Here is a 13,694-nt window from a genome sequence, read left to right as displayed (position 1 = left end):
GATATTATCGCTTGAGACTAACCTTGAATAAAATGCCGAAAAAAACAGATATCAAGACTAAACGCTCTGTTGAATGATACAAGTATGTAGTGATGCCTATTAACTATACATATAAACTTCTTGGTAGGAAACTAGAGGGAAATGTTAATAGTTTTACAAAAAATACAGGAAAAAGCAAAAGTTTTATTTTGAAGGTGTTAAAATATTTATGAACTACTTAGGTAGCTGCCATGGTTTTCCATCGAAATACTCCCACTAGAGGTGAAAACAGTTGTAAAAAGATTACAACAAATAAAAAATAAATATTAACAAATAAATTAATATAATTTTCAAAAATGTAATATAGAAAACATTCAGGTAAAATTTTCAATCATAATCATTATAATCAGCGTAGTCATTAGCACCATCATCCACATCTTTAAATTTCTTAAACATTTGAAGGACACCCATTTCATTTTCGTTTTCACCCTGGTTCTCAAAAAATTCATCGTCTTCAAAATCTTCATCTTCAATAGTAGTTTCTTCTTGATTCTGCTCAGTTCTGGTAGTTACAGGTAATCCTATACTATCAATTTTCGATTTACTTTTTACTCCATCTGATGGTATAATTTTTCGTGAAACAGTTGATGCTTGAGAACAACTAGATGAAACAGAAGACAATCTTGATCTTTTTGGTGATGGCTCTGGAGAGGTACTGTTTTTATTTTTAGTTGTAGATTCTGCACTCAAGCACTTGAGTACATCATAATTTATTTTAGACGATATTTTTTTTTCTTGAAGTATCTTTTCTATAGCCTCTTTTGCTGAACATGCTGCAGTTGTGGTTTTTTTTGTTTTTTTCTTATTCTTTTTCTTACCTTCTTCTTTTTCTTCTTTCTTTCTTTCTTCTTTTTCTTTCTGTTCTTCCAAATATTTCGCATTTCTCATATTCCACAAACCATTCTTACGTAAATATTCGTTTTCGCTCATAATATAAGAATCTATTTCATCATCATCTATATCATCAAAATTTAAGTCAATTTCTAAACTTTCCACCGCCTCTGCTTGGGGAGCGTTAGAAGTATCATCAAGAGATTTGGCTAATCCCATACTTCCTATGTCTGGCCCTAGTCCAACTACTTCTGTTTCGTCATTTGTACTATTCTCAGTACACTCTGAAAGCAGTTCATTTATTTTTTCTATAGTCGATTCTTTGATGAAGATTTCTGTTTCTTGTGATTCTGATAACCCTTTTTGGGAAGGTCTCGGCCGCTTTTGTCTATCTTTTTCCAATTGTGCTTCGATCTGTTTTTGTAATTCTTTGATGCTCTCTGAATCATCTTCTATTAATCTGAAATAAATATATCAGTGAAAAGTGGTAAAGAACATTTCAAAGGCCATCATAATATTATAATCATTTATAAAAAATCTACTTCTAACTGGAAAATCAATAATACTTTCACATTAGTTTCAGATTATTAATTAGACAAAAAATGTATCCCATTTAATGTTTTTTCTACAAAATTTATTCATGCAAATTTTAAAGTCAACTGATTTGCCGTCTCATATTTCAAAATACAAAAACGAAATATACACTTACTTTTGAAGTCGTTCTTTATCTTTTTTCCTAGCTACTTTGAAGGATGGAGGATCTTGTTCATCGTCTAAGTCAACTGTCATAAATTCATCTAAAGTCAATGCACTACTTGGAGTATCACCAAATTCAACCAATCTTTTCCTTAAAGTTGATTGATGTACTTTTACGATTTTCACAATATCGTTAGTTGTTCGACCAAACTCATGTAACCTGGCTGCTATTAGTAGTGCTGCTCCACATAATCCTGTAGGCTTTCTACCAGAATGAATAGAGTCTCTTTTCATTCGTTGAACCAATCTCAAAGCTGTATTTGCCACCATTTGAGTTTTATTTCCAAATTCCAATTTGGAAGCAAACCTCAATATATAAATACAAGGATCAATGGCAGGAATGTTTATACACAATTCTTGTGACAATCTTAAATATGTTCTGCCAAGTTCATAACAACAAATATGTAAAATATCACTTATATCTATTAATAAATGTCCTGTTCCTTCAGTTCGACATGTTAAATAAACACAAGCAGCATAAACATGCGTATTTTTACGCCCTTTTGTCAAATTTCTACACAATGCCATTTTAAAAAAATTACATGCCCTATCTACATAGACACTGTTTAAGCTTAAATTACAACACAACATTTGAATGCCATTTCTTGCTTTTCTCAGTGTAATTTCTCTAGAATCTGAGTTTGGACGGAAATTCAGACTAGCCCCTAATCTATTACATGGACCTTTTGCATCTGATGCAATAAACTGACCAATAGCCCTACTAGATCCTTGAGCTCCTTCTTCAAATTGAACTTCAGAAACAATAATATTAGATCCAAGAACTGATCCACAATTCATACACACTGCATCTCCTCCTCCAATTTCTATTTCAGAACTCCCACAGTTTTTACATTTCATACCACCCGACATTTTTTTTTTAATAATGATTCTTCTCGATACTTTTGCTATGTATTTTCAATATTTCAAAAAATCCTCGTGGTGCAAAACAATTCTGGGACTATTCAATTATATATATTTGATTTATTCCATTTTTTGTACACTGACAATTCATAATTATGGAAGATTCTTAATGAAATGAAATTAATGATGATTATTTATTAATTACTTTGTTTCTAAAATTATTTCAATGTACAAATTCTTCTAAATAATATAACATACAAATTACAACTTTTGATAAGTTACCTTATGTAACATGTAACATTTGCTTCGTTCTATGACACTTACCACAGAAATCAGAATACTAATAAAATAGACAGAGATAACACCACCAAGGCACCAACACTGCACCAGTGTTGCCAACCCGAAAACTTGAGCTTACCGTATCCAGTACGCTTCACAGAACACTAGATATACGCTTTTACTGTACAACAGAACTTAAACGATATTTTATATTATATGCCTCAGAACATAATAGAAAGCAATGAACATACTTCGTTAATCTTGGGCAGTTCGCTTCACTGAATAGAAAGACATAGACATATCTTTTTATTCTGTGACCATACTCAACCTACAAATCATAGGTTATGGCGATGTGCATACTTGTATGTGGAGCCCTCTGTGTCGTAATTAAACAATACCATTAGCAAAACATTACACTTTTATTGTGTCTTGCCTGTTAAAGTGGTATTGAAATTAATATTTTTTTGACGTTTATAAAATTTTTTGAGTTGATTTTGTTTACAATCACTGATTTACAATATTGAAATTGAATTCTGAAGATATGGACCTTCCATATACTGTACAATACATATTACAAGACAGAAAATTCCGTGAAATATTATTCGAAATATTGGATCAAGAAAGAAAGGAAATAAATGGATTAAAAGTGTGAGAAGAGTTCGTTAAGAATATTTGAATGATTGAAAAATGTCAGCAAATGTCATACATACACTTAGAGCACGTTCACAACACAAGCGGTCTAAGCGCGGTTGAATGAGCGGTGGATAATTGGATACCGTTCACATGGAACGCGGTTGCCAAGCGGTGACCGCGCGTTGCCGTAACGGCCCGTATTCAGTTTGAATTCTACATTTTGATTTGAATCTGGATTCAGTATCAGATTTAGGTGAGAATTAAACGTTTTTAAGTTTTGATAGGTAATTATAGATCGAATAGTTTCTATTATTCATCAATTAAAACTGATCCTACTTAAATCATCTTCGTTTTGCCGATGACATCGTCCTAATAAGTAGCAACATGCAGGAATTGAGCGAGATGTTAAAACAACTTATTGATGCTCTGAATAAAGTCGGTTTGAAAATTAATGTTTCGAAGACCAAACTCATCAACAACACCACAGAACACATAAACATTGACGGCACACAACTTGAAAATGTAGAAGAATATATATATTTAAGACACTCAATAAGAATCGGCAAAGAAAATCAAACAGCAGAGATAAAAAGAAGAATCAGGCTAACTTGGATGGCTTTTGGAAAGATGAAATATATATTCAGGAATAACGACATCCCAATAAACCTTAAAAGGAAAGTTTTCGATGCCTGCATATTACCGGTAGCGACATATGGCCTGGAATATTTAATTTATTGTTGAATAATTATAATTAGAACCATATACTTAGTATAGTAGATTTCTGCTGTTAAGTGGTAGGTGAATGTTATTTTGATACTATTTCTCTTCATTTGTATTTATTCTACGTGTATCTCATGATTTCTAAATAAAGAGCTATTATCATTTTTATGTGGTCACATAATATTTTTTTTTCTTCATTAGCATCTCCTTCACAGGATATGATGACGAGTTCTTCCCAAGCCCGTCTCCTTGAGTTTTTATCTGAATATACACTACTTGTCATGTCGCATATTACAGGAAAATTCTCAATTTCATCTATGAATAATTTAGGAGCGTCCGGTTCCATTTTGAAATATTTCTGACCGAACGGATCGAAGGAAAATACTTAAATACGTCTCTGGCATCTATCAGCTCGTGCTAGCGCGCTCATCTGAACGGTTACATTAGAAACCTATGATCTCAAACCGCGAGCCAACGCGCGGTTACTACGGGCAAGCTCTAGAACAGCGCTCTACGCGCGGTCCATAAAAACGCGCGGAGGCATGTGTACGATCGAAGAAAATTCATGTACTTGTAAACGCGCGTTGTCAAACCGCGCGTAGACCGCTCGTCATGTGAACGGGCTCTTATAGTAGTACTCTAGTACTGTACTTCGAGAGAATGGCAACCTAAAAAATTCCATAAAATATGCAATGTTCATTTTGTGGGGACGTGTAAAGTGATGACCGTGATGAGAGCCCTTCATTGAAGCCAAAGTTTTTCTATATGTTATAGTTTAGTTCAAATTATGTCACTTCTATCCATTGTCCAAATCCAATATTTTTCTAATTATTATAAAAAAAAAAATTGAAACTTGGAAGTGACACAATAACTCCAACAGATTCATGCAAATACCTAGGCATAAAGATTGATAACAAGTTGAACTTCAAAGCACACTTAAAACTCCAAAAGAAAAAAGCCATAACACGAGCTGGGCATTTTAGATCTCTTACATATAAAAACAAAGGAATCAGTAGTAAAACAGCTAGTACCATATATAAAATGATATGAAAACCTTTATTGGACTATGGACATATAATCTTCTCAAATTCGACAAAAACAGCTCTGAATGCATTTGAGGTAGCGGAAAGAACTTGCTTAAGTAAGATTACAAAAATGAGACATCCCAACAACCCACTGCACAATCCATCCAATCAGCTTTCATATCAGACAACGGGAAGAGAACCAATAATGGAAAGAATGCAAAAACTAAGAAAAAAAATTCATCAATAACCAAAATAATTTCAAAATAATATGGAGCCATTGATACAACTTTACAGTAGAGCAACTACACCAAAGGCAAAGTTGCCAGTTTTGCCACTTTTTGAACACTTGAAATCACTAGGATAATGTTTATTTTTATTTTTTTTTAATACTTATAAATAATATGTAATATAAAATGTATGCAACTGGCTGGAAGACTGTGGTCGATAGCCATTTGATTTATCAATAAATTTAATTTCAGTGCCATACGATAAATAAATAATATGTAAAATCAGAGCAATATATTTACAAATTTATTCTGAACGGTTCTAATATCATAGCACAATTAAGGCTTAGAAAAATATCTTTCTGATAATTGCAATATGTATTTGATTTTTCGTGGCGCACAATATGTGAAGAATATTTATAAAATGAAACATTTTAAGTTTCAAGAGTAATATTTTTTAGAATTATTCATTCTTCCAGTCGGCGCCTTTGTAGGTGAATGGTTATATATATGCTCTTGATGTTGTAATTCTGAATATCCTCTGCTTCATCCAACGTACGTGATTTCCAAATTCTAAGGTGGCATATTCATTGAGATCTGTCTCAGTTTATCAAAAATAATGACACCATAATGTTTCTAAATAAACTCCACAATGCTTTATAAAATTACACCCAAAATAACCTGTCTCCGATGTTTTACTAATGATTTTGTCGAAAGTCGCCACTAGATGTCTTATCTCAAAAATATGCACTATATATTTAGTATTCTGTGATATGCACACCGCCTCTATTATTATTCTGTGGTGACCACCTGACCAATAACTCTGTGAATAATTATTATTATGTTTATTATTTGGCACAGCGAAATATAAATTCGCACTCTATAATAATTTCAATAGGGTTATGGATAAACATGTTATTTGAAAAGTTTTAGTTTTGAACATTATTAAATAAGGTGACGAAAAGGTTGTTTAAATTTCAATCCAACTTATTCTATATTTTCAGATATTTGATTATGCCAATATCCAATATTGGTTTATTTTTTGATTGGATTAAATCCAGAGATGAAAATAAAATCTTATTTGCTGCTGCCTTCCACATATGTACCATTACTCTAGTCAGTATGTCCATGGTTGGCTTGCCTTGGTTTTCTATTTCTGGGGGAGTTTGTCTGGAATATTTAACGTTGTCAGATTTTTTTTGGTATGGCCCATTTGCAGGGGATCAGACTTCTAAAGGTAAAGAATTGATGATTACCAAGTTAATTTGTGATATATCGAATGATTGGTATTATGCACACTTTTTTTTTTCAGATGTCGATTGTATAAATACCACTCTGATAAATATGATGAGAATGATATTAGTATTGTGTTTTTTAATTATTATATTATCTCTTGGAGGGTTCTTCATGAATATTTTCATACCAAAGAAAGATGTGAATAGATTATTTTTTAAGTATGCTATTCCAGGAATATGTACTGGATCAGGTAAATTTCTATTTATTAACGATCATTCAAACTATGAATAAGTAAATTCAAAATTATCATAAGCAAATACTAAGCTTTCTATGCTTTGCTTATAAGATATATTCTGTTAATTTTGTATAAAATTTGTCCATCAAAGATGAAAGCCAAAACTAGTTAACGTCATCTAAGAAAGAGGAATAATGATATTTAATTACTACCCCTTCAATTTCAGTCCAATTTGAAGATGATAATAAAATTTAAACGATCAGTTATTGCTTTCTTTGTGGAAAAAAAAATTAAATTTGGTTTTTGACCATTTCCATTTGAAAAATATTTATCAATTATCATAATGCATTCTATATTTTTTAACCTGGCTGAAGGGTGATGTTCACTTAAACTAAACATCATTCAGTTGATGCCAGCAACGTGTCGAGAATCAAATATCGAAAAAATTTGATTTTGAAAGGCTTGGCTATTCAGCTCTTTTATTATTATGTCACGAAAGGACACCTTTACAGTCTGTTATAGCCCTTTTGGTAGAAGTATTCTACCATACTATACTACTATAAGCCCATGCATTTATATTCTTAGTCATTTCTATTAAAAGGGGCAATCAGTTCAAAAATTAGTACATTTTATTTTATGTTAGAGATCATCAATTTATATGAGGTTTTCAAAATCATTCATTCATTCAGAGTTTGTAATTGCAAAGAAATGCGTTCTTTGTGGAGAAACTCGCGAATTGAGCGTAATATCATATCACTGATATGTTTTCATTTCTGCTCGCTTCATGTCAAATTTGATAGTTCATGTTGGGGACAAAATTTGCTTACTGAAAATGACATATCGTCGGCTAAGAGTGTAAATCTGCTATGTCCATAATGAACAATTTTACAGGAGACCGAAAAAACCGTACAGTAAGTGTTATAATAATAATAATAAGAGAGTTTATTCATGAAAATACATTCCATAAACTCTATTGAATGTATTTTCATGAATAAACTCTCTTATTATTATTATTATAACACTTACTGTACGGTTTTTTTGGTCTCCTGTAAAATTGTTCATTATAGACATAGCAGATTTACACTCTTAGCCGACGATATGCTTCTTATATCTATGTTTATTACTCTGAGGCATTAGTGAATTGCTATAGTTAAAATCACAAATTTTCAGTGATATTGATAATGATCATCGTTAGCCTATCTTGTTACATTATTTTGATATTGGAAGATTCACTATCCAAATTGTATCCAAAAACAGCCACTGATGTTACTTATGGACCTGGGTTCTATTTTATATCATCTGCAGGTGAGATTTTGTTTTTAACCTTGTGATGATATCAATTAATCAGTTATGTATAAGATTAGGGTTGTGTATCTATCAGAAAAAATGGTGTTTTTTGTTAGAAGTTAATTATTAAGTTAAAAAATCAATTTTTGGAGAAATATGTGTGAGTGTCCTACTCAACTTACTTTTCTGAAATCAAATTGAAATATGAACTTTCAGGGATTGTATCTTTATTTGGAATGTACTACACACTCAATATGGTTCAAGACTCAAATCAAAATTCTCATGAGGATGATCAGTGCCTAATAGATGCCTTTGATGATAGTTCATCAATGTTCAATAATCTCACACCACCCCCGCCTTACAATGTCCCACCTCCACCTTATACTCCTTAGACAATTATATAAATTATTTTATTGTTATAATCAAAATGATTTGAATTAAGCAGATATTTTTTGAGGATGAAATTTTGATTATCCTAATAAATTTTTGTATTTTCTTAAATTGACTCATTGAATATTTTGTTAAGAATATCTCACCAGTTTAGTTCGAATATTTTCATTATTTTTGATACGAAATTTTTTTTTTAATTTCTACTTTATTCTAATACATAATTACCAGTGACCTTATGGCAATGTTTGCTTCGTTATTATTATAATATATGTTATATAAATTCTAGTCTAAAGAAAGGTTGATGTAACCTTACTTGTACATTATATGAATATTGCGAACTGTATGTTTTATTTTCCTAATACTAGGAGGGGAATTAAGTAATCTCTTGCGCCTTGAAAAGGCCCGCATGAAAATGCATTATAGATTGAAGAATGTCTTAAAAAGTTTTTTGTTGAATACAACAGCTATAAAATAACAGTGGAGACTACTATCTCATAATGAATCGAGGGGTGAACTTATGGGCAAAGACGTTTCCTGCCACATACACCTTGCATCTCCTGGATTTATATCCTAAAAGAGGTGCCGTTCTTCCGTAAGATGTTCAGCCTACAACGCCATTTCTCGGGTTAGCAAAGAGTCACTACAAAAACCTATAATCTTATTTGAAGAAGCAGGATGAATGCTCTACCCAGGACCGGCGCGAGCAATTTTGGCGCCCCTGCTGAAAAAGTATCAATAAAAACACAACCTCGATGATAATTCGCCATTTTTGATTTCTCTAGCTACTTTGATAATCGTTTCTTTCTACTTTGCTAATCGTTTCTTTCTAAGGTTTTCACTGGGTTTCTTTTTTTTTTTGGGCATTTTTACCTACAATAAATTTCTGGATTTCTTCAATGCCGATGAACAACGCGTAAGTGATATATTCTCACATACGATCGATGAAAGATTACCTATCACACCACAAGATTCAAAGGGCGGTAAGTCATACAAAGCTTCGAAAACTAAATGGGATTAAAAACATGTTCCGCTGAAAACATTTAGCATTTATCAGTAACTAGTTTCAAATTCAGAATCGTAGGAATTTTCCATATGTTGAATGTGTAAACAACTTCCACGTTATTCGAAGTGTTGTTTTTCGTCCTTGTGAAATACATTCCATCCGTCATTCAATTAGGGTAATAGGCAATGCAGCTTATATGGTTGGGTTGCCATGTGTTATTTATTGAACAGGCGGCTTAGTAAAGAAGGTTAGGAGAGTTTTATTGCAGGGAATGTTGATAAACTCAGCGAAGCGGACCAACCTTATGTTGTTCTCAAGAATCAAGACTATATTTTTTCAGAAATATGAAAGGGCGGCCACAAACTGGGCTAAATTGCCGCCCTTCGAAAAGAGGCGCCTGAAACAGTCGCTTCACTGTTTCACCCCTAACGCCGGCCCTGGCTCTATCACCAAATAGTCAAAAGTGATCGAAAAAAGAACAGAAGAACTTCTGAGCAGCAGTAACAAAAAAAAAAGGGAGAAGGCAAGGCAAGTTTTGTTGGAAAACTATTACAACTCTGAAATGGTGCGTTACAATGTAAAATAATGATTGTCGTTGTAAGTTTTCGGTTGAGTTTTTGTTAAATCATTTTTTTGTAGGCTCTTGTCCGGATAAAAAAAAAATGGAGTCTGTGAAACAAAACTTGCAAAATTATCAACTGATGTTAATGAAGTTGACAGTACCTGAATAAAGGAAAAAAAAAATATAGGTACTCAGCTTTGCTTTTGTAGATGTTCATATATTTGAATGGAAATTCTTATTGGAAAACTCTTCATCTACGATCTGTACGTGAAAAATAGTGCTGTTGCAGTACAATTAATATACTTTGGGCAATGATAAAACCTTTTGCACCAATTCACGTCACATTTTTTCCCTGACTTTTCAGTTCTGAATGTTCTTCATGAAACTTTGGAATTTAGGCATAGGCGTAACGAGGGGTATGTTATATATTAGTATATTTGTATATATTGTTAATGAAGTAGTTTGTAAATAGAAAATAAAGAGTTATTGTTCTCTGATCACAGCTCTATGGTTAACCAGACAATATAGCCCTTAGAATCTTAGAATATAGATTATTAATGTTCTAAGATATAGCCTGAGCAGAGAGGTTAGCTCTCTCCCAACTAGCACGTGTGCACACTACAACAACTACAGACTTGTATAATAATAAAATAAATAGTTAAAACAAGAAGTGTTTCAATAAATATATAAAGTGAAACTAAAACAGGGTAATTATTGGGGACATAACTCCCCCCCCCCTTCCCATTGATCAGAAGAAATGAAAAAAATTGTAACAAAACAAAAATTTATCAACAATTGACAGATTTTGCTTTTTCAAAGTGGCCCCAATGAGTCCATTCTATTTAGTTTAGGTGAATAGTTGTGAAGTAGTTTGATGGCTTACTTTCACAATGTAATGGTTTGAGTGACAAGTAATAATAAAAAAGTAACTCATTTTCTAACTTCTTAATTTACAAATAGAACTAGGCAATGTCTTTGAATGAAATCAGAATGTTTTTGCCAATTGAACAATATGGATAGCATGTGCAGATAATAATAATCGCAAGGGCGTAGAATTGAGAGGGGTACCTACTGGGGATAATTACCCCTCCAAGATTTCCAAAATATAAAATTGCAGAATTATCGCAAAGACGAATCAATAATCATTTTACTTTTCTTCGAAATCCACACGGCAGTAAGAAATCGGATCCTTTTACGGTTAATGAGTTTATTATTGCTTTCAAGATGAGTACTCTTTTATTGCACTACGAGCACGTCTAGGTCCGAGGTTTATTATATGTATCCCCTTTGTCGGGCTCTTATCTGTGATTTCTGCATTCGTCATCGGTATACACTTACCCGTTTTTTTTGGGTTTTTGTATCATTCTCGTCAAAAAATTTCAATACTGTAGTTATCAAAGAACTAAACTGAGTAATTCGCAAGAAAAATTGTCTGTGATGTGTTGTACCATTTCATTCAAATTGCAATTCATTTGTGAAGACATCAGTTTTGAATTGACTTTATCTACACGGTGTTCCTAAATTGGAGGTATAAATGAAAATGACAGATTTCTCGGATCATTTATATCCTATAACATGAGTCCCCAAACATTTTGTTTTTGAGATATAGGTGTTAAAGTTTAAGTTTTTTTTCTCATAGAACCTTCCCTTCACAAGATAATTAATTTAAATTGACCATAGATATTCCAATTCGAAGTTCTCATCATGTAATATGCTAATCTTGAACGCAAATGCACAGGGTGATATTTTTTTCTGGAAGGGTACCTGTTTCTATCCTTCAGAACTCTTTTTTGGTGAACCGTTGGTAGTTAAGAAAAATGTAGAAACTTGGTTTGTTATAGTTTTATCGGATCTGCTATCGATTTCGAGAAAAAAATTTCAAAGAGCTCTCTAGTAATCCTCAGGAAAATCCAAATTTTTATAAAGATCCAGCTAGTAAGCTGTAATGAATGAATTAAGTTTTGGTACCTACTTATTTACCCCCTCTGTAGCAAAGATCAATTAAGATTTGGATAAATTGATATAAGCATCACTAAAAAGTACGATACACTATAGAAACACCCTAAATACTTATCTCGAAAACAAAGCGTTTGCGGACTCATATTCATGGTACTTTTATTTTCAAAGTTATCCAAGGAATCTCTCATTTTTCTCCGTAAAACTAATTTAGGAACATCCAATATAAGATAAGAACAACCGCGAATTGGTAAAAAATAAATTATTTTGAGTATATTGGTTCAAACTTCGTTATCAAACTTCTTTTTCTCACATCACAGATATAAGTAATTTTTTCGTCAAATTAACCCCCCCCCCAAAAAAAAAAAAGATCTACGCCCTTAAATAATCGGCACAGAATTTAAAAATACGGTGCTTATTGTTACCTGTAAACGAAAAATAAATGTCAAGTTTCTGTTCTGCAATACCTGTATTATTTGATGCGGTTATTCGACAACTTTTTGAAATTAATTATAGAAATCATATGTCGATTTAGTGGGCGACTCGTTACCTGTCTTATTCGAATTATTATCCTGAAACTTCGCTTGGCTAGGTTCTTTCTTATTTTTCTCGTCAGTTTCTGCACAATCACCTTTATCTTTTATATCACCACATGACACTGCTCTACGGTTATTTCTACACTGGGTTTGGCTTTTCGCTCTTTTACAGATTCGGTTCTTCGTGCCAGATTCTTTAGAATGAAAAATGGATCGGATTCTTTCCATTTCGAACATTTTAGGTTTATTTTGACGTAGGATCGTTGCAGCGGGACATACTAGGTAGTATTTGTTTTTCTTTTTATGTAGAAATCCGTATCGTTCACCCCTGTCCAAAGCATTCAGAATTTGGCTATATAAATCGCCTTCAATGCAATAGTTGTGGATCATGTATTCATGTATATCTTCTAATTCGGGAAATTTCCCCTTGATATCTATTAGTGTCTGAATAGCAATCAGAACCTTTTGAAAAATAACTCTCGAATGTAAAAGAACTTTTTTACGGCAATTTTGATGACTCATGTTTCGCGAATAAACTTCCCTACATTGCCATTTGGATGAAAGTGAGTCAGTTCCGATGTAAATCCATACGCTTCATTCAAAAAATCAATGTCAATATGACATATATCGATTTGAGGACCCACGATAATGTCAATATCAATATGACATATTCCGTTTTGACGACCCACGATACTGATTAATCATTTTCAATAATAAGCTTGGAATTTGTGCTGCGAAAATAAAAAAACCGAAAACACTATGGATTCGGACATTGGGAGCTATTGAGCGTTTATTCATAAATGCACTGGGTGCCCGGAGCGGACGCCTATGGCCCAAATAAATAACTTCCGTGAAAGATAGAATTTCTTTAGTAGAATGAAGAAGGCACTAAACAGAAGTCAGGAACTTTTGAACACTCGTTCGTTCATACGCTTTCAAAGATCACATGATGTGATTAATAAATTATCACATCTCATTATATATCTATTCAAGGGCGGGATACAACTAATTAATTTATTATCGATTGATACGTTTATTATCTCTCCCTTCACCTCATAATAGTTATACTATGGTGGTCCAATCTTAAATTTCCACGCGGCAGCACGTGCACTATTTCAAGC

The 13,694-nt window shown here is 32.6% G+C and overlaps 3 protein-coding genes across 4 annotated transcripts; 1 reads left to right on the top strand and 2 right to left on the bottom strand.

Annotated features, from left to right (window-relative positions):
• Nucleotides 1-305: 305 nt before the first annotated feature.
• LOC123670944 (transcription factor IIIB 90 kDa subunit) lies at nt 306-2,797 on the bottom strand. Its single transcript, XM_045604541.1, has 2 exons — nt 1,580-2,797; nt 306-1,330 (listed from the first exon to the last, which is right to left on the bottom strand). Exons 1-2 carry the CDS (start codon nt 2,494-2,496, stop codon nt 367-369), a joined length of 1,881 nt encoding a protein of 626 aa, XP_045460497.1. The 5' UTR covers nt 2,497-2,797; the 3' UTR covers nt 306-366.
• Nucleotides 2,798-6,164: 3,367 nt separating this feature from the next.
• Nucleotides 6,165-8,854, top strand: LOC123670942. Its single transcript, XM_045604536.1, has 5 exons — nt 6,165-6,322; nt 6,373-6,605; nt 6,681-6,854; nt 8,010-8,144; nt 8,343-8,854. The coding sequence occupies exons 2-5, from the start codon at nt 6,383-6,385 to the stop codon at nt 8,516-8,518; spliced, it is 708 nt and encodes a 235-aa protein (XP_045460492.1). The 5' UTR covers nt 6,165-6,322; nt 6,373-6,382; the 3' UTR covers nt 8,519-8,854.
• Nucleotides 8,855-8,979: 125 nt separating this feature from the next.
• LOC123670943 lies at nt 8,980-13,216 on the bottom strand. 2 transcript variants are annotated; one of them, XM_045604538.1, is made up of 2 exons: nt 12,588-13,216; nt 8,980-9,122 (listed from the first exon to the last, which is right to left on the bottom strand). In XM_045604538.1, the coding sequence occupies exons 1-2, from the start codon at nt 13,093-13,095 to the stop codon at nt 9,118-9,120; spliced, it is 513 nt and encodes a 170-aa protein (XP_045460494.1). In that variant the 5' UTR covers nt 13,096-13,216; the 3' UTR covers nt 8,980-9,117. The 2 variants fall into 2 exon arrangements, with proteins under 2 accessions (XP_045460494.1, XP_045460493.1); XM_045604537.1 differs by lacking the exon at nt 8,980-9,122 and adding an exon at nt 9,128-9,156.
• Between the last annotated feature and the right edge of the window lie 478 nt (nt 13,217-13,694).

This window comes from Harmonia axyridis, chromosome 1, assembly GCF_914767665.1.
Source record: "Harmonia axyridis chromosome 1, icHarAxyr1.1, whole genome shotgun sequence".
NCBI classification, from domain to species: domain Eukaryota; kingdom Metazoa; phylum Arthropoda; class Insecta; order Coleoptera; family Coccinellidae; genus Harmonia; species Harmonia axyridis.
Note: the sequence above shows the minus strand (reverse complement) of the source record. Positions and strands in the feature narration are given on the sequence as shown.

Coding starts and splice junctions, on each gene's coding strand:
- LOC123670943 (XM_045604537.1), bottom strand. CDS start 13,095: ATGAGTCATCAAAATTGCCGTAAAAAAGTTCTTTTACATTCGAGAGTT.
- LOC123670942 (XM_045604536.1), top strand. CDS start 6,383: ATGCCAATATCCAATATTGGTTTATTTTTTGATTGGATTAAATCCAGA. Junction 6,606..6,680: donor AGGGGATCAGACTTCTAAAG/GTAAAGAATTGA, acceptor TTTTTTTTTCAG/ATGTCGATTGTATAAATACC. Junction 6,855..8,009: donor AGGAATATGTACTGGATCAG/GTAAATTTCTAT, acceptor ACAAATTTTCAG/TGATATTGATAATGATCATC.
- LOC123670944 (XM_045604541.1), bottom strand. CDS start 2,496: ATGTCGGGTGGTATGAAATGTAAAAACTGTGGGAGTTCTGAAATAGAA. Junction 1,331..1,579: donor GATAAAGAACGACTTCAAAA/GTAAGTGTATAT, acceptor TATTTATTTCAG/ATTAATAGAAGATGATTCAG.